This window comes from Heterodontus francisci, chromosome 11 (assembly GCF_036365525.1).
Source record: "Heterodontus francisci isolate sHetFra1 chromosome 11, sHetFra1.hap1, whole genome shotgun sequence".
In the NCBI taxonomy this organism is placed as follows: domain Eukaryota; kingdom Metazoa; phylum Chordata; class Chondrichthyes; order Heterodontiformes; family Heterodontidae; genus Heterodontus; species Heterodontus francisci.
Genome location: NC_090381.1, coordinates 86,469,009 through 86,494,362, shown reverse-complemented (window position 1 = coordinate 86,494,362; position 25,354 = coordinate 86,469,009). Strand labels below are relative to the sequence as shown.

Here is a 25,354-nt window from a genome sequence, read left to right as displayed (position 1 = left end):
GCCCATGGAATGAAAGGGACAGTGGCAGCTTGGATTCAAAATTGATTAAATGAGAGTTGTTGTTTTTCGGTTTGGAGGATGTTATATATTGGTGTTAACCAGAGGTTGGTACTAGGACCACGGCTTTTCTTGATGTATATTAATGACTTTGCCTTGGGTGTACCGGCACAATTGCAAAATTTGCTGATGATATAAAACTTGGAAGTATAATGAATTGCGAGGATAGTGATAGACTTGTGGAATAGGTGGACACATGGCAGATGAAATGCGAAATGATACATTTTGGTCGAAAGACTGAGGAGAGGCAATATAAACTAAAAGGAGTACAGGAACAGAGACACCTGGGGGTATATATGCACAAATCATTGAAGTTGGCAGGGCAGGTTGAGAAAGTTGTTAGAAAGGCCTACAGGATCCTAGGCTTAGAAAAGAAAAATGTTCTGTCGCTGTCATTATTCAAAAAGAGGCTTAGAGTGTTACGGTTAAGTGAGGAGGGGTTGAAGGGCTTCCCTCTTTGCCCTCTGCTTGTTTGACCACAACAGGTTTAATTTTTTCTTAAAGTGGATGTACTGGCCAGTTCAATGGGTTTTTGATTGGTTCCTGCTATGATCATAGCAAGTAAGTAATCGGACAGGTTTTCTTGAGTTAACAAAGAAAGCGGGTAACTTTATTGTACCTAAACCAAACTAATAAAATAATAGACATGCACCAGCTTTCACACTCACTAACACACTAGAGATTTACACACAAACAAATAAGTTTCTAGCTGAATTCAGTGGTCCTGAGGCTTTTAGTTTGAAGAGGTAGATGACTGGTTTGATGAGACTCTTGGAGATCGTGATGTGGATGATTTCCTCCAATGGGGTTTCTGATTGTAGCCAGAGTATGCAAAGGTGGGCAGTCAACAAGCAGGATTTGAAAGATTTCAAGCTGGAATATATAGAGAGAGAGGGACCCCCACTTGGGGTCTGCTCATGTCAGAGTCCAGATGCTTCTTCTCAGCTGCAGAAAAAAACACCAGCTTAAAACCACAGATGGGGAGGGGCTTGTATCATGGCAGTTACAGTGATTCAAACATAGCAGTTAACAATATTTCTCTGCTTGCTGAAAAGTACAGGTAATTCCTTTAAACTTCCTGGGTCTTGGTTCTTGCTGGGAAATGCAGCCCATTTCATCTTCCTCACAGTCCTTTGAAATGTAGGTTACAGTGTTCCAAGCTATGTGATCATCTTAAGCTGTCAGCGGTCACCCTTTTTTAAATGTTCTTTTTAAATTTCTTCAAAAAAAAATTTAGATTGCTCTATTTGGATTCTGCCAGGGTCACTCAGCTTCTGACCTCATTACAGCCTTGGTTCAAACATGGACAAAAGAGCTGAACTCGAGGTGAGGTGTGAGTGACCGCCTTTGACATCAAGGCAGCATTTGACTGGGTATGGCATCAAGGAGCCCTAGCAAAACTGGAGTCAATGGGAATCGGGGGAAAACTCTCCACTGGTTGGAGTCATACCTAACGCAAAGGTGGTTGTTGCGGGTCAATCATTTCAGCTCCAGGACGTCACTGCAGGAGTTCCTTAGGGTAGTGTTCTAGTCCCAACCATCTTCAGCTGCTTCATCAATGACTTGCCTGTCAGTAGTGGGGATGTTCGCTGATGATTGCACAATGTTCAGCACCATTCACAACTCCTCAGATACTGAAGCAGTCGGTGTAGAAATTCAGCAAGGCCTGGACAATATCCAAGCTTGGGCTTATAAGTGGCAAGTAACATTCATGCCACGCAAATGCCAGACAATGACTATCTCCAACAAGAGAGAATCTAACCATCTCCCCTTGACATTCAATGGCATTACAATCGCTGAATCCCCCACTATCAACATTCTGGGGTTACCATTGACCAGAAACTGTACTGGACTAGCCAAATAAATACCATGCTACAAGAGCAGGCCAGAGGCTAGGAATCCTGCGGCGAGTAACTTACCTCCTTGCTCCCCAAAACCTGTCCACCAACTACAAGGCACTAGTCAGGAGTGTGGTGGAATACTCCCCATTGCCTGGATGGATGCAGCTCCAACAACAGTCAAGAAGCTCGACAACATCCAGGACAAAGCAGCCCACTTGATTGGCATCCCATCCACAAACATTCACTCCCTCCACCATCGACGCACAGTGGCAGCAGTGTGTACCATCGACAAGATGCAATACAGCAACGCACCAAGGCATTAGACAGCAGCTTCCAAACCCACGACCTCTACCACCGAGAAGGAAAAGGGCAGCAGATGCATGGGAACACCACCAGCTGTAAGTTCCCCTCCAAGCCACACACCTTCCTGACTTGGAACTATATCACTGTTCCTTCACTCTCGCTGGGTCAAAATCTTGGAACTCACTTCCTAAGAGTACTGTGGGTATACCTACACCCAAAGAACTGCAGCGGTTTAAGAAGCCGGCTCACCGCTACCTTCTCGAGGGCGATTAGGGTTGGGCAATAAATGCTGTCCTAGCCAGCGACGCCCACATCACATGAATGAATAAAAAAAAGATCTCCAGTCAGTATAGCAAAGAAAATTATCATTCAACAAACCACATTGGCATAACAAGAGGCATAGAGTACAAAAGCAAGGAAGTTGTGATGAATCTTTATAAAACACTGGTATTGTGTCCAATTCTGGGCACCACTCTTTAGGATGGATGTGAATGGTTTAGAGAGGGTGCAGAAAAGATTTACAAGAACAGTTCCAAGGATGAGGGACTTCAGTTATATGGATAGACTGGAAAAGCTGGGTGGTTGTTCTCAGAGAATAGAAGGTTGAGAGGAGATTTGATAGAGGTGATCAAAATCATGAGGTCGCGACTTCAAGTAGATAGAGAAAAACTGTTTGCATTGGTGGAAGGGTCAAGAACCAGAAGGCACTGATTTAAGGTGATTGGCAAAAGAACCAAAGGCAACATGAGGAAAAGCTTTTTTATACAGCGAGTGGTTAGGATCTGGAATGTACTGCCTGGAGGCAGATTCAATCATGGCTTTCAAAGGGAATTGGATAAACACGTGTGGGTAAAGGGTGGATGAGTGGGACTAGCTAAATTTCTCTTGCAGAGAGCTGACTGGCTGAATGGGCTCCTCTGTGCTGTAACCATTCTGATTCCAAACTGAAGTGGTACCAGACCAAAGTTAGATCTGTATACTGCTACCATGGATTGAATTTAAGCATGCAGATTATGTATGTATTGTTCACATGTGGCCTGTGTGCTTTATGCCCTTGACCAGAATGAAATCCATCAGCAGTAGCAGTGTTAGTAGATGCTATATTTACTGTAGCACAAACTTTCACACATAGTGAACATAAAATCGTGTAATTTACAGCACAAATGGAAGTTATTCAGTCCATTATGTTTGTGCTCATGCTGACCCTTCAAATGAACATATTAACGCTCAGCTGTGATTACTTCTCTAATGCAGATTAAAGCCCTTTTCCCTGTATCCTTTTATATTCTTATTCAAAAAGCTTCCCGCTCCACTGTTAAATGATATAGTCTCCCTAATTGTCACTTATAGTCAGGCATACCATCATCTGATAACCCTTGTTTCGAAGCAAATTTTCTAATTAAAATTACGATAAATATTTAGTGAGAGATGAAATCACTGACAATGTTTTATGACACTCTTTCCTATTTGTCACTTTGCCTACTATCTCTGTTAATCATGTGAGAATGTTCCTTGAATACAAGCATGTAATGTCAAATTGAAGTTGGTTGGAATATCATTACACATTATATAGGATATATCACACTGAAACAGGCCATTCGGCCCAGCATGCTCCACTAGAGCCTCCTCTTGTCTTTCCTAATCTAAGTCAATCAGCATAACCCCCTATTCCCTTCTCCCTCATATGCTTGTCAAGCCTCCCCTTAAAAACATCTGTACTATTCACTTCAACCACTCCATATGGTAACGAGTTCCACATTCTCACTACTCTTTGGGTAAAAAACGTTTCTTCTGAATTCTCTATTAGATTTCTTGGTGACTGTCTTATATTGATGGACTCTAATTATGCTCTTCCCCACAAGTGAAAACATTCTCTGTATCCACATTATCAAAACCTTTCATAATTTTAAAAACCTCTATTAGATCACCCCTCAGTTACATCTTTGATTAAAGTAGTCTTCTTTGATGGGTCCTTACCCCCCACCCCCCGCTCCTATTCTGTGTTTCCCACCTTCTGCACTTGACTCCCTGTTGAACCCTGAAATTCCAGCCCTTTCTCCTGCTGACCTGTGCAGTGCACCACAGCTGCCTGCATTTGAACTGTAGAAGTCTACCATTCTTGGTCTTTTGTATGACATCCATTGCATCTGAAATACCATTATTAATACTGCTTATTTTGACATAAAGCAACTCTATTATACATGTAACCTGTGCACTGGGTATTTTCAGCATAATAATTACCCAGTGTACGGTTTACATTTGCAGGAGGCATACATGAGCCATATGATATCACACAGTGGATTGTCAGTTTTTAGCTAGTGCACGTTGTAGCTTACAATGTTGTTGCATCTTATTGTGCCTGTAGGCAGAGATGTTTGATATGAATAAAGATGGTGATGTAGTAAGGTGCATACTCAGGCTACTGATAGATTTAGGCTAATGAATCAAGCCACTCTGAATGACATATAACTGCATTTTTGCCAAGATTTGCACAATTTTATATGGGCTGGAATTTCATCCCACCCCAACGAGCCAGATAATGGTGGTGGGAGGGGCGGGGGGGAGAAATTTGGGTGACGTAAAATGGAGCGGGAGGCTCTGGGAGGCTTTCCCGACCCACTGCTGCCTCCACCCCCCCCCTTTACATAGGTCGGGGGGGCGAAAAACAGCCCACCTGCCCCGGACCAATCAAGGCCCTTAATTGGCCACTTAACGGCCTTCGCCTGCCTCCATACGGATTTTGCGCGTGGCAGTCGGGCATCCTGGGGCTGGGAAAAGCCTCCTGGGAAAAGCAGGCGGCTTCTCAGCGTCCCGGGGGAGAGGGTTCTGCTCATCGGGCAAAGGGTGCCCGATGGAGGGCCGCCCCCGCTACCCCAACCACCCCTAACACCCAACAAGCCCCTCCTTCTCCCCAACCGACCACCATTGCCTCGCCGGGGCCTGACCGATTACACCCAGCGAGGCAACCAAAACCTACTTGTCTTCCTGACTCCGTCTTCAGCTGGGCTGCAGTCCCAGCATAGGCCACCGCTCCCAGTGGCGTTGCTGGGACTGAGAGCTGCCGGCCCACTGATTGGCTAGCAGCTCAATGAGGCGGGACTTACCCTCTCACATGAGTGGAAGGCCCGCCTCAGAACAATCCAAGCCTGGGGACCCGTAAAATGCAGGTTGGATCCCCAGGCCAGGCGGTAGCGGGTTCGCCACTGACCTTTCAGTCGGTGGCTGGCTCCTGTCTGCCCAACGTGAAATCCCGGCCATGGTGTCCAAATCATTGTGTGATACAATCACAGGGACATTGTACAGTAGAGGGCTACTGTTTCAGAATTTATTCAAAACCTGTTTACCCACTGCTATCAGGCCTCTCCAAGGTGAGTAAATGCAGCTGCAGAGAAATTAGAAGGGAGTTTAAAACAGAATTTTAAAAAGTCAGCCAACTGACTGCAGGTGGTATGGCAGCCTTGGTTTTGAGCTGCCTGACAGACTTTGTCATTTGGGAGTAACTTTGTCCATCCTTTGCTGGGCCAGTAGTTGGAGCAATGTGAGAAGGGATGCTCTATTAAGTGAGGGAGATAGGAAAGAGGAATGTAAGGCCTCTCCCACTCCATGTTGTTGCCAGCCAGCCATAAAATGGAAGCGATTATGGAGAGGTCAGATAGTAAGATTTCCTTGGATGACAGCACAGATTTCCAGAAAAATTAATGCAAATGTCAGGGAAGGAAAAACTGAAAAGCAAATTTTTTGAAGCCCAAAATCTGCATTCCCAATCATATTATTTGCCTTGACTGATGTGCTCTCTTGTAGTTACTTTACTCTTCTTTAGATGTGTTTACTTGCATTGGAGTTATACAATATACCTTTCTCAGCATAAGAACTAAGCAGGTTGCCAATGGCAAACTACCAAAACTTAATATAGTGGAGCTAAGTATTAATTTGCTAGAGCACATTGGTTGGGTTTAACAGACAAGAAGATGCAGTGCAGTAAAGTGCTGCCATCAGTTTCAGGTCAGATAAGTTGGACTTCAATATTAACTGCGCTGTAGAATTTTTCTTGTCTCTGGCTTCCTGTACTTTACTTTCCCAACCATTCAGGCCACTCTATGATTCCAACGGATTGATCATCAAATGTTTTAGTTTGTTAACCAGCTGGCAAAGGTGAATACAGTTTTTCCCCCCCCCCTCTGGTTGTGCCTTTAAGGAAGAAATTCCTCTGATTATCACATGTGAATAACTCTTCGTGCCACCAATCAGAGTATTACTTCTTGTGGCTCTGTCTGTGGCCCAGACAGTGAGACCCTTCTGGCGGCAGGAGGATGTATGGTAATGAATGGCCTTTTGCAGGGAGAAAAGAAAACAACTCTTTCAAAATATATTGAAAGAGAAAGAAACACTCAACACAGTAGAAAAATATGTAGCTTATACCATTTGTGCCAACACCAACAAATGGAAAAATGTGTTAGTCATAACTTCGGCTTGTTTTCCACAATGGAACATTACTAACTGTAACAGCCAAAAGAACGTGGATCCAAGCTCCTGGTTCTGTATTCTCTGAACAGTGGGAGGTTGGGAGCAAGTTGTGATTTGGGATGTGTTAAATGAAAATTCTTAACCTCCTTTTGTGCTCAGCTTGCACTAAGCAAATTAACTTTAGATTCTGTACAGAGGGGTACAAGACTCCTTTAATGCGTTGAATTATTGAACAAATTCATACTGTTGGCTAATGTCAAATTAAAATTAGCTACTTGTCCTGGTATGCCCCAGAGGGCAAATGTTGGTGGGCAGTTGGACAAGCAAGGGTTTTGAACCTGATTATATTAGTATGAGTTAAATCTTTCTATATGGGAGTAACTTTGAAACTGTCATCACCATACTAAAAGATGACTTTGAACATGATATTGGTAGCATGTGTGGATGAATGCAAAATTAAAAATTCTATCTTTGGGCGACATTCAATAAAAATGAGCCAAAAAACAGCTTTGATAGGTTCAGGGTGAGGAAAAATTGCAGTGAGGAAAGATTCTGGCTTTGTTCTTTTTTTGCTGCTGACCTAGGGAAGGATTGCTGATTAAATTTGTTCAAAACTGAATCCTGGTAATCAGTGGAGGAGATGAGTGGGTAGGCAGGATAGGAAACAAATCAGCTAGGTTTCCTGTGCTGCCTTTCTATCCACTGACTCCTGTTGGGAGTGCAGATGTGGATTTTGAGAAGGTTGGGTGTAGCTGTGATGGAATCCACAGTTTAGTGCTTGCTCTTAGGTTCACACAACAAAATGTCACTTGACCAAGATGTTGGAAGACTTCTATTTCTGTAGAACCATGCCATTAGATGAGCCACTAACTTCAAGGAAGGTTGAAAGTCAGAGGAAAGTTTACAAGCTTGTATTGACACTGCATTTACCAATACCCCAAAATAAATAGTTAATTTTGAAGCACTAAATGGCACAATGTGCAGAAACACTGATCTTTCCCTTCTAACGCAGCTCAGCTTAATGGGACATATGATGGGCATCTTTTTCTTCACACTGTAAGAGCCCTCTGTGAAATGATTCTGGACAGTCCTAAGTCGATTCCTACTGAGCAAATCTTGACTATTTAGAACTGTTAGTGATTTTCCTTAGACAATGGTTTGGGAATGGAAATGCCACACAGGTGCTAATTGCTCCCAGGATTATAGGGGGAGGTTTATTCTGCATTTATCCAATCAGCACTGGGTATCAGAATTGTAAAATGGTTCCATTCCCCTCACTAGTGTCCTGAGCCTCGAAAAGAACAAGAATTGTAAATTTAGATCAAATAGGGTAGTATAAGAGGCATAGTTGCCCTTTGTGTACAGACATCTCCCTGCAGCATTCAAACGGAACTCCTACGTATAATGCATATTTGATAAATCTGGTATTTTGATGTTGTAAACATTTCTTGTTACCCCATTTTTCACTGGGTAATTAATTAGTTCTCTGACATTTTGTTCTGGCACCTTTTCTGTGTTTTCCAGTGTTTCTTGCTGTGCATTCAGTAGGTTCTAAAGTTGTATGTGTCTTTCTCTTCTAGAAGCTCAGTGGGAGCATGCAGTCAGATGAAGGAACAGAGTGGCTTCTTGAACTCCTCACTGAGGTACAGTTGCAGCAGTATTTCCTCCGCATCCGCGATGACCTCAATGTTACCCGGCTCTCCCATTTTGACTATGTGAAAAATGAGGACCTAGAGAAAATTGGAATGGGACGTCCTGGTAAGTGCTATTCTTCACAGTACTTTTTGTATTTCTTTCTATGCAGGATTTTTGGAATGTAAAACAATCCTACATGGGCACATACAAGTGTTCAAAGTTTATAAAAGAGGTAGTGATTGCTGTATTATAGATATATCGGGGAATACATATATGTTTCTAGATGCAAAAGGGTTGTCATTATCTATATATTATTGGGCTGAATTTGCCCATAGAAGCAGGAAACAGGAGTCAGGACTGTTTTCGGGTCCCAAACCCGCCTCTGGTGGGAAACTGATTAAGTCACGGTTTTCACTTGGTGAGCATGGAGACAGGCTCCCAGTCCAATTAAAAACAATGGATGGGCTCTCGAAGCTGGAGGGCCATTCAGAGGCCTTCCAGCTTCAGAGAAGTTCCTGGGCGAGGAGGATGGATACTACAACAGGAAGGTGCTCTCTCAGCTACTTTTTAAAAACTTCAGTTAAAAAGTACAAAGACAACCAGGCCACCACTGTGGTAGGGGAGTCTCTCCACAGGGAAGCCTTTGGTTGTACCCCCACCCAAGCAGGCAGGGAGGGCCTGTAGGCTTGCTAAGAGCACTGACTGCCCGCCTCCAGGCAATTGATCTGCCCTGCGTCCCATTGGGAGTCTGTAGGCTGACTGGAAAATCCCAGTCAGCCTCCATAACCTACCTTTAACAGGGCTCTTAATGAGCCTAATTGCCTGCCTGCCTTGTGTGGATGGCTGGCCTTCCCGGGCCCTGAACCCATGTCGACCAAAATGGCATACCAGCCAGTCTCATAATTTTTGGGCCCTGTCCGCCTCTGTTCCCGGCATTGGTGGGACCTGAAAATTCAGCCCGTTGTGTATACGAGCTTAACAAAAGGTGCGATAAGGTAGCATGAAATACCTATTTGGCCCTGAGATGAGCTTCTGACCACCTATCCACTCCATTAACAAGACTGCCTACTTTTACCTCAGTAACATTGCCTATCTCTGCACTAGCCACAGCTCATCATCTGCTGCAACCCTCATCCATGCCTTTGTTACCTCTGGACTTGATTATTCTAATGTCCTCCTGGCTGGCCTCCCATCTTCCACGTTTCATTTAGTTGAACTCATCCAAAAGTCTGCTGCCCATACCCTTCACCCATCAACTCTGTGCTCGCTGACCTACATCGTAGTTCCAGTTTGGCAAAGCCTCAGTTGTAAAATGCTCATCCTTGTTTTCAAATTGTGACATGTCTTTCCTCTCCCTGTTTCTGTAATCTCCTCTAGCCCTACAATGCTCCAAGATCTCTGTGTGCTTCTAAATCTGGCCTCTTACACAGATGGTTAGATTCTCTCTGGTTTGAGATGGTCATTGCCTGGTACTTGTCTGGCTTGAATGTTACTTGCCACTTATCAGCCCAAGACTGGATGTTGTCCAGGTCTTGCTGCATCTGGACATGGGCTGCTTCAGTATCTGAGGAGTTGCAAATGGTGCTGAGCATTGTGCAATCATCAGCAAACATCCCCACTTCTGACCTTGTAATGGAGGGAAGATCATTGATGAAGCAGCTGAAGATGCTTGGGCCTAGGACGCTACCCTGAGGAACCGCCACAGTCATGTCCTGTGACAGAGATGATTGACCTCCAACAACCACTGCCATCTTCCTTTGCGCTAGGTATGGCTCCAACCAGTGGAGAATTTTCCACCTGATTCCCATTGACTCCAGTTTTGCTAAGGCTCCTTGATACCGTACTCGGTCAAATGTTGCCTTGATGTCGAGGTCAGTCACTCTCGCCTCACCTCTTGAGTTCAACTCTTTTGTCCATGTTTGTACCAAGGCTGTAATGAGGTCAGGAGCTGAGTGGCCCTGGCAGAACCCAAACTTAGCGTCAGTGAGCAGGTTATTGCTGTGCAAGTGCCGCTTGATAGCACTGTCGACGACCCCTTCCATCACTTTGCTGATGATCGAGAGTAGACTGATAGGACGGTAATTGGTCGGGTTGGATTTGTCCTGCTTTTTGTGCACAGGACATAGTTGGGCAATTTTCCATATTGCTGGGTAGGTGCCAGTGTTGTAGCTGTACTGGAACAGCTTGGCTCGGGGCACGGCTAGTTTTGGAGCATAGGTCTTCAGTACTATTGCCGAAATGTTGTCAGGGCCCATTGCCTTTGCAGTATCCAGTACCTTCAGCTGTTTCTTGATACCACGTGGAATGAATCGGATTGGCATCTATGATGCTGGGGCCCTCAGGAGGAGGTTGAGATGGATCATCCACTCGGCACTTGTGGCTGAAGATGGATGCAAATGCTTCTGCCATTTCTTTTGCATTGATGTGCTGGGCTCTCCCATCGTTGAAGATGGGGATATTTGTGGAGCCTCGTCCTCCTGTCAGTTGTTTAATTGTCCACCACCATTCACAACTGGATGTGGCAGGACTGCAGAGCTTAGATCTGATGGCTGTGGGATCGCTTAGCCCTGTCTATCGCATGCTGCTTCCGCGGTTTGGCATGCAAGTAGGTCCTGTCTGGTAGCTTCACCAGGCTGACACCTGATTTTGAGGTATGCCTGGTGCTGCTCCTGGCATGCCCTCCTGCACTCTTCATTGAGCCAGGGTTGGTCCCCCAGCTTGATGGTAATGGTAGAGTGGGGGATATGCTGGGTCATGAGGTTACAGATTATGGTTGAATACAATTCTGCTGCTGCTGCTGATGGCCCACATCGCCTCATGGATGCGCAGTTTTGAGTTGCTCGATCTGTTCAAAATCTTTCCCATTTAGCACGGTGGGAGTGCCACACAACACGATGGAGGCTTAGTCTCCACAAGGACTGTGCAGTGGTCACTCTTACCAATACTGTTATGGACAGGTGCATCTGTGGCAGGTATATTGGTGAGGACTAGGTCAAGTCGGTTTTTTCCTCTTGTTGGTTCCCTCACCACCTGCCGCAGACCCAGTCTAGCAGCTATGTCCTTTAGGACTCTGCCAGCTCGGTCAGTAGTGGTGCTACCAAGCCACTCTTTGTGATGGACATTTAATTCCCCCACCCAGAGTACATTTTGTTTTGTAATGGCTAGAATTAAAACAAAAATTTTCTTCAATTTCAAAATGGATATCTGGAGATCAGTTATGACAGAGTAAAGTCAAGTTGATTGATCTGGAAATCAGTCATATATGCTTTGCATGATGTGTTAATTTGCTTTGGCTAAGCCATGTACAGTTCCTTGGAAACCAGATGATATGGGAGCACATGTTTATCAGCATTCTGTGGAATAATTTGAGCTGTTGTTTCTTTAATCATAGATTATTAAAAAGCTCTGGCTTCACAGTTTGTTTATTTCAGTACTGGGGATTATTCAGTAGTCTTTAGTTCTGACTGGAAATCCAGACTCCATGAATGAGTTGATTGTCCAGGTACAACTTTACATGAAAACCTATAAAAGACTGTTTATCCAGAAGTCTCAAAGTGTTTAGCAATCCCTTATGGACAGATTCCAGCTCTATTTACACCTGGATCTGTGAAGGGGTAGCCAGCAAATACCTGAAGAGACCAAAAAAATCAGTACCTTCCTTTCTTTTTTACAGGGGCAGTAGAACAAGCAGTGGGGCTGGAGGCCCTCTGGCTGCTTTTGGATAGCAACCTGCAGGGTTCAAAGCTGGCAACCTTTGGCAATATTGTAGTCAATACTCAGGTATATAGCAATGGTGCAGTTTCCTCACCCACAAGCTCCCTTCAAGGCCTTCTGATGTTGGTCAAGTGTTAGAGCATTAACATGACCCATACCCCAAAATGTGGACGTTCAGGTTCCATTGGATGGTGTGCAGGTCAGGTGCACTCTGATTGTTTTGGCTGTTCTTTTTCCATATGAAGATTGTTTAAATTACATAGTGTGACAATTACAATGAAAATTCACTCAACAGGACTTCATGGGAAAATGTCTCGCTACCTGTAATGGCCTTTTATGAATTATTAACTTGCAGCTTGAACTTGGAGTATTTGGCCTTTATCCAATCAATTTTCTAACCTGATGCTCTTCTAATTAGAAAGGAAGAGCTTCTACTTACATGTTGCTTTTCACAACTTCAGGACATCCAAAAGTGCATTACAGCTAATGAATTACTTTTGAAGTGTTGGCTGTATTAATGTAAGCAAAGATCTAAGATGGAGATGGGCTGCATATGAGTTGGTAAGTGAGACGTAAATCACAAAAACAAACTTACCGGCTCCTGTTACAATTTGGGAGATGGGGGCCTTGAAATAGATTGCCATGCTCCCACTTAAAACCAGCAAGAGCCTCATTAATATATTTAAGTCAGGGTGCTATAGCTAGGACTCCCATACAAATTTGGTCTTCCACTGGGCAGAGTGCATGCTGCATACACTCCACCCAGTAGAATTGAATGTAAAATGGCCTGACTATCAGTCCTTAAAGGCACCGCTGGAGGCTACTCAAAACTCGTTAGATGTAAGAATATTAACAGATTTATGTGGAGTTTTTCTTTATATTGGCACTGATTCAAATGTTAGGCTGCCATAGTGGAAAAAGTCTGTATGACTGGGCTGTCTGCATGTATAGTTCATACGTAGAATACAGTGAGGGTGGTCTCTTAGGATCAACTAGCTCATTCAGTACTGTCTGATCAATGATTATTTTCTGTGATTTCTGTTAAGGTATGTTAATTTGCAGGACTTTTATTTTACAGTGAAGGAATGCTAAGTATTTGTTTATGGAGTGGGAGGGGAAGGTGCGTGAGGAAATGTTTGCAGGGAGCATGTCATTTGCAATAGCCAGTTGATTACTCATCCAGACTATGTGGTAGATAAGGATGTTTTTCTATATCATTGTTACATCGAACCAGATGAATTGGCAATGTTGGCAACTTAAATTTGTGTTTCTGTTACCAGTTATCATTTTGTAGTATATGTAGAGCTGTTTATTGGAAAATAACACAATCTATTGTGTGTTCACAGGCCAGAGAAGGTTATGGGAAGCTGTAAAACGTAGGAGAGCTATGTGCAAGCGTAAATCCTGGATGAGCAAGGTATGCCTGTGATTGATGTATATGTGATTACTGTATCTGCATTGAAAGGAATTTTGAAGTATATCCTGCGTTTCTGAAAAGGCACAGAATAACCTCTGCACATTGTCTTTTGTTGTGTTTTATATGGGAAAAAGTCAGATTTTGGTGCTAGTTTTGCAGAGTTTGACAGAGTTTTGGATTATTAAAGAACTCAAATTTTTTAATGCACCTGCATTGAAAGTCACTTCCGACCTTAGATGTGGAACAACTGAAAATTCAGGAACTCACTGACCATTAAAAGGTGAGTGACTTTCACTCCCAACTCCTGATTACCCCAAGGTGGCTGCCCATTGCCACAGTCTGCTTCATGTCCTTTACTTTCACTGTGCCCAGAGACTGGTTGAAGAAATTTGAATTATGAGGGAGGTATTGATGGGCATCTTCACTGCCTCCCCACTGTCCTGAATCCCCATGCAGTGTGGAAATCTGGTTATAGCAGCAAAGAATGGAATGGATAAGGGGGAAAGCATAAGGTTGTCACACATCTGGAATTTGTTTCATTTTTGAGAAGAGTGTATTTAAATTATCTGCTGGCACTTGTAGTCAAGGCTCACTTCTGAATAAAAGCTGCAGATTAGGTACAGAGAGCAATCAATGGCCATGGAAACATATCCCATTAGGTAAACCATCTCTCCTTGTCCTTCATGACCTGTCTCTAACCTTTGACACGGTCGACCACACTATCCTCCTCCAACGCCTCTCCACTGTCGTCCAACTAGGTGAGACTGCACTTGTAGGTTTAATTCTCATCTGTCCAGTTGTAGCCAGAGAATTAGGTGTAATGACTTCTCTTCTTGCTCCCACACCTTTACCTCTGTGTCCCCCAATGATCTATCCTTGACCCCCTCCTTTCTCTCATCTACATGCTGCCCCTGGGCGACATTATCCAAAAACACAGCATCAGTTTTCACCTGTACGCTGAAGATATCCAGCTGTACCTCACCACAACCTCCACTGTTGCTAAATTATCAGGCTGCTTATCCGGCATCCAATACTGGATGAGCAGAAATTTCCTCCAATGAAAGATTGGGAAAACCAAAAACATCATCAGTCAGCTCTACAAACTCTGTTCCCTAACTACCAACTCCATCCCTCTCCCTGGCAATTGTCTGAGGTTGAACCAAACTGTTGCAACCATGGTTTAGTTTAGTTTAGAGATACAGCACTGAAACAGGCCCTTCGGCCTACCGAGTCTGTGCGGATCATCAACCACCCATTTATACTAATACTCCACTAATCCCATATTCCTACCACATCCCCACCTGTCCCTATATTTCCCTACCACCTACCTATACTAGGGGCAATTTATAATGGCCAATTAACCTATCAACCTGCAAGTCTTTGGCATGTGGGAGGCACCCGGAGGAAACCCACGCAGACACAAGGAGAACTTGCAAACTCCACACAGGCAGTACCCAGAATTGAACCCGGGTCGCTGGAACTGTGAGGCTGCGGTGCTAACCACTGTGCCACTGTGGTATCATAGTTGACTCTGCAATAAGCTTCTGACTACACATCCGTGCCATCAAAACCATCTATTTCCGTCTACGTAACATCACCTGACTCTGTCCCTGCTTCAGCTGATCTGATGCTGAAACTCTCGTTCATGCCTTCATTACCTTTAGACTTTACCATTCCAAAGCACTTCTGGCTGGTCTCCCACATTCTATCCTCTAAACTTGAGGTCATCCAAAACTCCATTCTGTGTCCTTACTCGCACCAAGTCTCATTCACCTATCACCTCTGTGCTCACTGACCTACATTGGCTGTCAGTCAAGCAATGTCTTGATTTTAAAACTCTCATCCTTGTTTTCAAATCCCTGGATGACCTTGTTTCCCCACCCCCTCCCCATCTCTGTAATCTCCAGCCCCACAATCCTCCAAGATATCTGCGTTCATCTAATTCTGACCTCTTGAGCAACCCATGTTTTTAATTGCTCCACCATTGGTGGCCACGCCTTTCAGCCACCTAGGTGCTATGCTATAGGGAATTCCCTCCGTAAACCCCTCTGCCTCTTTTTTTTCCTCAAGGTGCTTCCTAAAACCTACCTCTTTGACAAACTTTTGGCCATTTACCCTAATATCGCCTTATGTGGCTCAGTGTCAGATTCTGCTTTATAGCACTTCTGTGGAATATTTTACTACATTAATGCCACTATATAAATACAAGTTGTTTAAGGGAGAGTAAGAGAGAAAACTGGTGGTGAAGATAAAACTGATTTTTTTTCTAAGTAAAATGATAGGATGGATTGCTAGTGTGATGTTTATAATTTGAAACATATTTTGGGGGATGCAATAGGCGATAATCAAGCAACCAAAATGATACAGGATTATCTCATGTAGTTTCCGATTTTATGTTGGATTGTAGGAATTACCCCAGCATGTCCTTGGTAATAAAAACAGGATATTGATTAGGTTATCTCAGTTGGCTAACTTGGTGCAGTAACAGTAGAGCTTTAATTGTGATGAGGATCAGTGATTTTCGTAGATCTGTCTGAGAGTTTCTATTGTGAGAGGGAGATTTCATTGCCATGGAAAAGTAGTGCTTTTAGAACGCCTTGTAACAACTGACAATGAGAAGCTGATTTGAATAGGAAGTACCAGAGCATATGTGGCAAGCCTTCCATGTCTGTATATCGAGTTCCCACTTCTGTGTCTAAAATTGCTTCTCCACAAACACAATTTCTTTTTCTCTCACTTTCTCAGATTAAAGTATAATTCTCTTGGCAGCTAATCTACATTGGCAGTGATTCACAAAGCTCCTTCTTGTCATTGGGAATTGTAGTTTATATGATTTGCAACCTTAACAAAAATATACGGGTGACCAGGACCCGTCACAAGCCATTGTTTAAACTCCTTTATGGGATCAGCAGTGGTATAGAACATTGGTTTGTCAATTGATCAATGATGCGATATTCAGTCGGTCAAAAGAGATTGCCTTTTATTCTTAAAGTTTCCCCACCAAATGGTGTTGTCAGTGAGGCTGTCCAAAAAGAACTGCAGTTCCCGACCAATGAGGGTCATTCCTGTAAATGAGTTGCACCCACTTCAGAGAAGTGCCATGCTACTGAATTCTCTGGAGGAGTACTGCTTCATAAACTGGACTGGATGCTGGGCAACTACAAATGTGATCTTCCTAATTGGGATCAGTAGTCTTAGATTTACTAATATTAGCTCAACAGAAATAGGATCCAGAGAAGATTTAGCTGATGACTGAGGTTTTTCCATTGAGAGACTTCTACTTACTGAGTTTTGTTTTGGGATGGGAGGGCATGGGGGAAGGAGTCCTTTTACTCATCACACTATACCTGTGAATGCAGACATCTTGGAACTGCAGTATTGGGTCACTTGTATGCTTCAATCAGGTTCTGAGATGTTTTGCCCCATTTGAACATAACAATCCAGTGGATTACAGGGCTTGATTTGTTTCATGAGAGAATGTGAACTAGTTTGGACCTAAAGAAAATAGAGCCCATTTTCTTGTATGGGTTGTTTGTGCTTTGTACCAAAGTCTTATCAGCTGTTAAATCCTGGGCTGTAATGAAATCTGTGACTGCTCTTTTAAGGTATTATGCTTGGCCCAGAATTTGTCTCGAAGCTTGGTTGAAATCTGTGTCTCTCGCTCTCTCTCTCTCTCTCTGTGCCAGGAACACAAACAAACAGGAAATCCAGGATTAAGTAGCTTCTAAAATTACATGTGTATATTGCCATTTTTGGCAGCAGTGCCTGATAGTGTAATCAGCAGCTCAAGGTCCTGGTACCAATCAATCAGCAGATCACAGCTTCTCAGTGACAAAACCTCCACTCACTTTTATCATTCAGGGTGAACACAAATCTCAGGAAATTCTTTGGCGAAGAACGGGTTTAAATAAAGTGCCTCCTGCTCACTGGATTATTTTTAACCAGAGACTAAGTCTTTTGATCCTCCTTTTTATAATTACAGTTAGCTAATGGACAACTTAGCTATAGTACAGTGGAAATGCTACCCTTTCACCTGCTTCCTGTTTTGAGTCGGCAGCCAGTTTCATTTGAGGCTGTGAACTCTTCTCATATCTCTTAGTTGCAGAGCAGCCTGTTTTCAGTAGAAATTAACCAATCATAACTTCCAATTTAAGAGAGTGAGGATAAAATTCTAGATGGAATAATTCTCTGGTCAATAAAGGAGAGTTTTGGTATTAAGTTTTTTTTTAAAGAAAATTCGTTATCTTTTTCTTCCAATAGATTTTCTCCTGCCATTCAGAAAAAGGTTTAAAATATAAATAGAAATTAATTCCAAAAAGGCAAAGAGAGGATAGTTTTTAATCTGCCCTTGATAAGAAACAGCACAATTTTCTTTGCTATGTGGAGATTGTTATATCTTTTAAAGCCGAGGTGAACAGGCTGTCTGAATAGAGATAGAGTTCAACTTGGCAGTGGTGCAAATCAGGTGGCAGCAGATTAGCCGCCTGTTATGCAGCCTGCCTAAGTATATTTCCATTGATATCAATGGCTAGGAAAATTGGGCAGGATGCAGAACGAATAGCTGAACAGCGACCACCTGTTTTGTGCTTCTGCCAAAGTTGAATTCTATCCCCAATATTTTTGACTTTGGTTACTCACATTTTAATGGGCAATAAGAATTGATGAGTCAGTGGCCTAAATGGTTGCGAACAGACAGAACAAATTTGTTTAGGTGCTATAAATTATTATTCATAAATAAAAAGAAGTGCTTTCCTAGTTACTGGAAATGACTGTTTTAGGTTACTGTGCAACACTAAAAGGTGGGAATGAAATGTATCTGAAGCATTGTCGTATGCAATAACCCAGCTGCTTCAAGCAGTGCACGTTGGGGTAGGAATCAGTTTTAAAAGAAGTGGAGATACGATTGTTGCACAATGTATTATAATGCAGTTGTATACTTTTTAACACTTCAATAGAAGTTACAAACTGGAAATTGTCTATTCAGTCCAGTCAGTCTGTGTCAACCTTTAATCTTTATGCAAGCAAATCATTCTAATCATGTTTACCTGCCATGTTCCCATATTCTCTCAAGCTCTATGTCTTCTTCCATCTGGCAAATTTACTCTTGACTTTGGCATTGTTTCTGCCTCATCCACCATCTCAGGAAGTGAATTCCACAGCCTCCTAATTCTCTGTGTGAAGAACACACAAATTAGGTCTTTGCGCTGTCAATTCTAACTCCCTTACATTTGGGAAGCAGTGTGCTTCCCTTTTAATTTGTGAAAGTGCATCCCATTCACATCATCCCACTGCAAGCAGTGAGAGAGAAAATGCAATGTCATTGATCATTTGTTAAATATATTGTTTTAACAAGGCCTCTTGTTGGCATTCAACTGGCCAACTCATTCTACAAATGCTTGATGTGGCAAATGGTATGTCACATTGGCAGAGTCGAGATACTTTTGCTAGATTTGTTTGAATTTGATAAGGGCACATTGGTGCAGATTTGAATCAGCGGGACACTGGGCTTTTCACAATTGTTTGTATATTTCCAGGTGTTTAGTGGAAAACGTCCTGAATCCGAATTCCAGCCTCAGCCAGGAGCAACATTTCGCAAACTACCAACTCCTCCTCCACCAGCACCTGAAGGGAACCAGACACTGACCTGTCTGATCACTGAGAAAGATCTAACACTTCATGAGAAACTGGGTGATGGGTCCTTTGGAGTCGTGAAGCGTGGTGAATGGCAGTCGCCTTCTGGAAAAATTGTGAGTACAGATTCCCAGGGTGATGACATTTGAAAACTAGATTAAAATTAAATTAAAACAGTGAAGTTCACTGATTAATTGAAACTAATCATGCTTTGCATGAAATAAAAACAAAGTGCTGGAGATACTCAGGTCAGGCAGCATCTGTGGAGAGAGAAGCAGAGTTAATATTTTAGGTCTGTGACCTTTCATCAGAACTGGCAAAGGTTAGAAAAGAATTTGGTTGCTTTGCATGGTTGTCTGCTTATCGCTGTTAAGCTGAATCCTCATATCCGTTCGTTGTGTAACCAGGATACATTTATCCGAATCTTTACCATATTTGTGCAACCTGAATTTCCTCTATGTCCATTTGCACGCACATTTTGGCTGCCAGACCCAAGCCCATTTACTTCTATCTCACTTTTTTCCTCTTCTCTTCAACCCTCGGGGCCTTCTGTCCTATCTCTTCCTCCTCTCACCCAGTCATGACACCTTTCATTTCTTCTTTCAATCCTTCAATAAAATGGGATTAGTATAGATAGGTGCTTGATGGCTGGCACGGACATGAAGGGCCGAAGGGCCTGTTTCTGTGCTGTATAACTCTATGACTGTGCTCTACTTTCCTTCTCCTGTTGCTCTTCCAGGCTTGAAACCACCTTCCACAGCTTCTCTCTGTGTCTTTCTTGGCATTCTCCAAAGGGCCCATCTAGTCACTCGTCACTGCCTGCTTATAAGCCCTATCCTTCCCTCCCCCTCTCTCTCTGACCTGTCAAGGGGGCTGCATTTAATGTAATGAAACATTCCAAGCTACTTCACAGGAACATTATAAAACAAAGTATGACACTGAGCCACAAACTAGATATTAGGTCAGATGACCAAAAGCATGGTCAAAGAGATAGGTTGTAAGGAGTGTCTTAAAGGAGGAAATCGAGGTGGAGAGGCAGAGAGGTGGAGGGAGGGCATTCCAGAGCTTGGGGCCTAGGCAACTGAAGGTATGGCCACAATGGATTAAAATCGGGGATGTACAAGATGCCAGAATGAGAGGAGCGCAGGTATCTTGGAGGGGTGTGGGGCTGGAGGAGATTACAGGGTTAGGGAGGGGTGAGGCCATGGAGGGATTTGAAAACAAGGATGAGAAGTTTAAAATCAAGACATTACTTGACTGGGAGTCAATATAGGTCAGCGAGCACAGGAGTGATAGGGGAACGGGACTTGGTGCGAGTTAGGACATGGGCAGCAGAGTTCTGGATGACCTCAAGTTTATGGAGAGCAGAATGTGGGAGACCAGCCAGGAGTGCATTGGAATAGTGAAGTCTAGAGGTAACAAAGGCATGAATGAGGATTTCAGCAGCAGATGAGTTGAGACAGGGGCAAAGTCGGGCAGTGTTACAGAGATGGAAATAGAGTCATAGAGTCGTACAGCATAGAAACAGGCCCTTTGGCCCACTGCGTCCATGCCGACCATAATGCCTATCTATACTAATCCCACCTGCCTGCATTAATTCCATATCCCTCTATGCCTTGCTCATTCAAGTACCTGTTCGGATGCCTCTTAAATGTCACTACTGTTCCTGCCTCCACCGCCTCCTCAGGCAGCTCATTCCAGATACCCACTATTCTTTGTGTGAAAAATTTACCCCTTTGATCCCCTTTAAACCTCCTCCCTCTCACTTTAAATCTATGCCCTCCAGTTTTAGTCACCCCTACCATGGGAAACAGACTCTGGCTATCTACCCTATCTATGCCTCTCATAATTTTATATACCTCTATCATGTCCCCTCTCAGCCTCCTTCGCTCCAGGGAAAACAGACCCAGCCTATCCAATCTCTCTTTATAACTCAAGCTCTCCAAACCAGGCAACATCCTTGTGAATCTTTTCTGCACCCTCTCTCGCTTAATCACATCTTTCCTGTAGTGCGGCGACCAGAACGGCACACAGTACTCCAAATGCGGCCTAACCAACGTCATGTACAACTGTAACATGACGTCCCAACTCTTGTGCTCAATGCCTCGGCCAATGGAGGCAAGCATGCCATACGCCTTCTTCACCACCCTGTCTACCAGTGTTGCCACTTTCAGGGAACTATGTACTTGCACCCCAAGGTGTCTCTGCTCAAGAACACTCCCCAGGGCCCTGCCATTCACTCTATATGTCCTGCCCTGGTTTAACTGGTTGAGGGACTTGAGGTTGTTTTCGTTGGAGAGAAGGAGGAGGAGAGGTGACTTAATAGAGACATATAAGATAATCAGAGGGTTAGATAGGGTGGATAGTGAGAGTCCTTTTCCTCGGATGGTGATGGCAAACACGAGGGGACATAGCTTTAAGTTGAGGGGTGATAGATATAGGACAGATGTCAGAGGTAGTTTCTTTACTCAGAGAGTAGTAGGGGCGTGGAACGCCCTGCCTGCAAAAGTAGTAGACTCGACAACTTTAAGGGCATTTAAGTGATCATTGGATAGACATATGGATGAAAATGGAATAGTGTAGGTCAGATGGTTTCACAGGTCGGCGCAACATCGAGGGCCAAAGGGCCTGTACTGCGCTGTAATGTTCTAATTCTAAAAACTTCCCAAAATGCATCACTTCACACTTGTCTGCATTAAATTCCATTTGCCACTCCCTTGCCCACTTTCCCAGTTGATCTATATCCTGTTGTAACCTTAGACAACCTCCTTCACTGTCCACTATACCACCAATTTTGGTGTCATCTGCAAACTTACTAATCATGCCCCTTACCTTCACAACCAAGACATTAATATACATGACAAACAACAGAGGGCCCAGCACCGATCCCTGTGGCACACCACTGGTCACTGGCCTCCAATCTGAAAAACAACCCTCCACTACCACCCTCTGCCTCCTATCACCAAGCCAATTCTGTATCCAATTTGCTAGCTCACCCTGGATCCCATGTGTTCAAACCGTCTGGACCAGCCTACCATGCGGGACCTTGTCAAAGACCTTGCTAAAGTCCATGTAGACAACGTCCATCACCCTGCCTTCGTCAATCCTCTTGGTCACCTCCTCGAAAAACTCAGTCAAATTCGTGAGACATGATTTCCCACGCACAAAGCCATGCTGACTATCCCTAATCAGCCCATGCCTTTCCAGATGCATATAAATCCTGTCTGTCAGAATCCCTTCCAATAACTTTTCCATCACTGATGTAAGGCTCACCGGCCTGTAGTTCCCTGGCTTATCCCTGCTGCCCTTCTTAAATAAAGGCACAACATTAGCTATCCTGCAGTCTTCCAGTACCTCACCCATGGCTAACGATGATGCAAAAATCTCTGCCTGGGTCCCAGCAGTCTCCTCCCTTGCTTCCCATAGCATCCTAGGATACACCTGGTCAGGCCCTGGGGATTTATAGGCAGTCTTAGCGATGGCACGAATATGAGGTCGGAAGCTCATTTCAGGGTTAAATGTGACACCAATGTTGCAAACAGATTGGTTTCATCTTAGACTGTTGCCAGGAAGAAAAATAGAGTTGGTAGCTAGGGAACTGAATTTGGATTGGGCACTGAAAACAATGGCTTCAAGTCTTCCCAATATTTAATTGGAGGACATTTCTGCTCATCCAGTACTGGATGTCAGATAAGCAGTCCGATAATTTCGCAACAGTGGAGCATTTGAGAAAAATTATGGTGAAGTATAGCTGAGAGTCGTCAGTATACATCAACCTCCTTTCTGTTCCACTCACACTTTCCACTACTGATTCCTTGAAATCTGCCAGCGGATCTGTGTGTCTCCTTCCAGAATGTTCATTCACTTGTGGACAAGGCCCTTTCCATTCGCAACTTTGCTGTGAATAATTGCATTGACATCGTGGTCTTGACGGAAACGTGACTACTGAATGATCGCACCTTGTCCCCTACTGAAGCTTCCCCACCTGGCTATACTTTCTACCATCTGCCGGTCCAAACTGCTGCAGTGACAATGCTGCCCTACTCCCACATTCTGACTTTACCAAAATGGTACCAGAACTGAGAGGTATACCTGTCGGGAAAGAAGGAATAGGCTGAGGCAAGAGAAGACTGAGGGGTGGCCTGATAGAGGTCTTTACGATTATGAGAGCGTTTGATAGGGTAGACATAGCAAAGACCTTTCCACTTGCAGGCGAGACCAGAACTAGGGGCCATAAATATAAGATATTCACTGTTAAATTTAATAGGTGGTACGATCAGGTGAGAAAGAGGTCTAGGGGTCCCTTTCAGCCTTCACCTGTAACAGGGTTTAATTTTAAACATATTGTGTTTTTAGCTCCTCCTTGGTGAATCCTTGTTCACTGCTTTCCAATTATAAAGCAAAGAGACCAGTACAAACAGGCTTTCTTAGGTTTAAAGAAGAAAAGTGAAATTTTAGTAAACTTAAACTCTAATTCGGTTAACGCCTACGGATACACGACGTGCCCATGCTAGCATGCATACACGATACAAACGTGCAGATAGGGATAGAAAAGAGCAGAAGAAATAAAGTGAAAAATTTTGAGGCAATATCTGAAGAGTTTTTTTTTTACAGGTCTTCGAGCTCACTGTAGAGTCCTTGCTTGTAGGTAGATCTTGCTTTTCATTAGGGCCCAATATTCTTCTTAAACCTTGTCCACTGTAGGAGACTTTTCTCTCTTGGGGTTCATGTGTCTTCAATGGATTCAGAAGCTGGTGAGAAAGAGATGGGAGCAGGCAGACAGACAGAAGGTCTTCTTTAGTCCAGGAACATTCTGCTTTCTGTCAGTTCAAACACTGTCTCTACAATTTAAAACTCCCCAATTTGGCCAGCAGGGTAGTCACGTGACTGACTAGTATAACCACTTCTGGCTTTGTGGATTGTCTTGTCCTTTCAAACACTGTCTGTTAATATGCCAAACTGTCTTTCCAGCCAGGGGCCTGGCAACCCCTTGTCACAGGCCTTCTCTTCTTCCCAGCAACAATTTGAAATTTAATGTCCATGTGGCGAAATTAAGGTGCCTCATTCTTGGTAGGTGGGGGCCTACATGACATGGGGAATTCAGGAGAAACTTATTTACCCAGAGAGTTCTTAGAATCTGGAACTCGCTACCACAGAAGTAGTTGAGGTGAATAGCATAGGTGAATTTAAGGGGTAGCACACAAGGGAGTAAGGCATAGAATGATACGTTGATGAAGTTGGGCTGATAAGTGGCAAGTAACATTTGCGCCATACAAGTGCCAGGCAATGACCATCTCCAACAAGAATCTAACCATCTTCCCTTGACATTCAATGGCATTACCATCGCTGAATCCCCCACTATCAACATCCTAGGGGCTACCATTGACCAGAAACTGAACTGGAGTAGCCATATAAATACCGTGGCTACAAGAGCAGGTCAGCGGCTAGGAATCCTGCAGCGAGTAACTCATCTCCTGACTCCCCAAAGCCTGTCCACCATCTACAAGGCACAAGTCAGGAGTGTGATGGAATACTCTCGACTTGCCTGGATGGGTGCAGCTCCAACAACACTCAAGAAGCTCGACACCATCCAGGACAAAGCAGCCCACTTGATTGGCGCCCCATTCACAAACATTCACTCCCTCCACCGCCGACGCACAGTAGCAGCAGTGTGTACCATCTACAAGATGCACTGCAGCAACGCACCACGGCTCCTTAGACAGCACCTTCCAAACCCGCGACCTCTACCACCTCGAAGAACAAGAGCAGCAGATGCATTGGAACATCATCACCTGCAAGTTCCCCTCCAAGTCACACACCATCCTGACTTGGAACTATATCGCCATTCCTTCACTGTCGCTGGGTCAAAATCCTGGAACTCCCTTCCTAACAGCACTGTGGGTGTATCTACCTCACATGGACTGCAGCGGTTCAAGAAGACAACTCACCACCACCTTCTCGAGGGCAATTAGGGATGGGCAATAAATGCTGGCATAGCCAGTGACACCCACTTCCCATGCATGCATTAAAAAAAAAAGGGTAGGAGGAGGCTCATGTGGAACATGAACATCGGCAGGGACCTATTGGGCTGAATGGACTGTTACTCAGCTGTAAATACTATGTAAATGCTGACACAAGTCCCATGACTGGTAGGGGTGAATTTCTTTATCAGTCTGCCTTAGGAATGTTGTTAAAACTGCGAGTTGTATTATTGAACTGAATCCCTCTATCCTTTAGTTGTTGATACTCTGTTGTCCTGAAAAATTTTCTGGAGTAACACCATCCATATTAA

The 25,354-nt window shown here is 43.9% G+C and overlaps 1 protein-coding gene across 8 annotated transcripts in view; it reads left to right on the top strand.

The window, feature by feature from the left end:
- tnk2b (tyrosine kinase, non-receptor, 2b) overlaps positions 1-25,354 on the top strand; it is a 308,398-nt gene that overhangs the window by 195,940 nt on the left and 87,104 nt on the right. For all 8 annotated transcript variants that reach the window (XM_068042395.1, XM_068042396.1, XM_068042398.1 and 5 more), the window contains 3 exons: positions 8,246-8,423; positions 13,361-13,431; positions 18,966-19,178. In XM_068042395.1, coding sequence (XP_067898496.1) covers positions 8,246-8,423; positions 13,361-13,431; positions 18,966-19,178 — 462 coding nt within the window. The remainder of the gene's footprint in view (positions 1-8,245; positions 8,424-13,360; positions 13,432-18,965; positions 19,179-25,354) is intronic.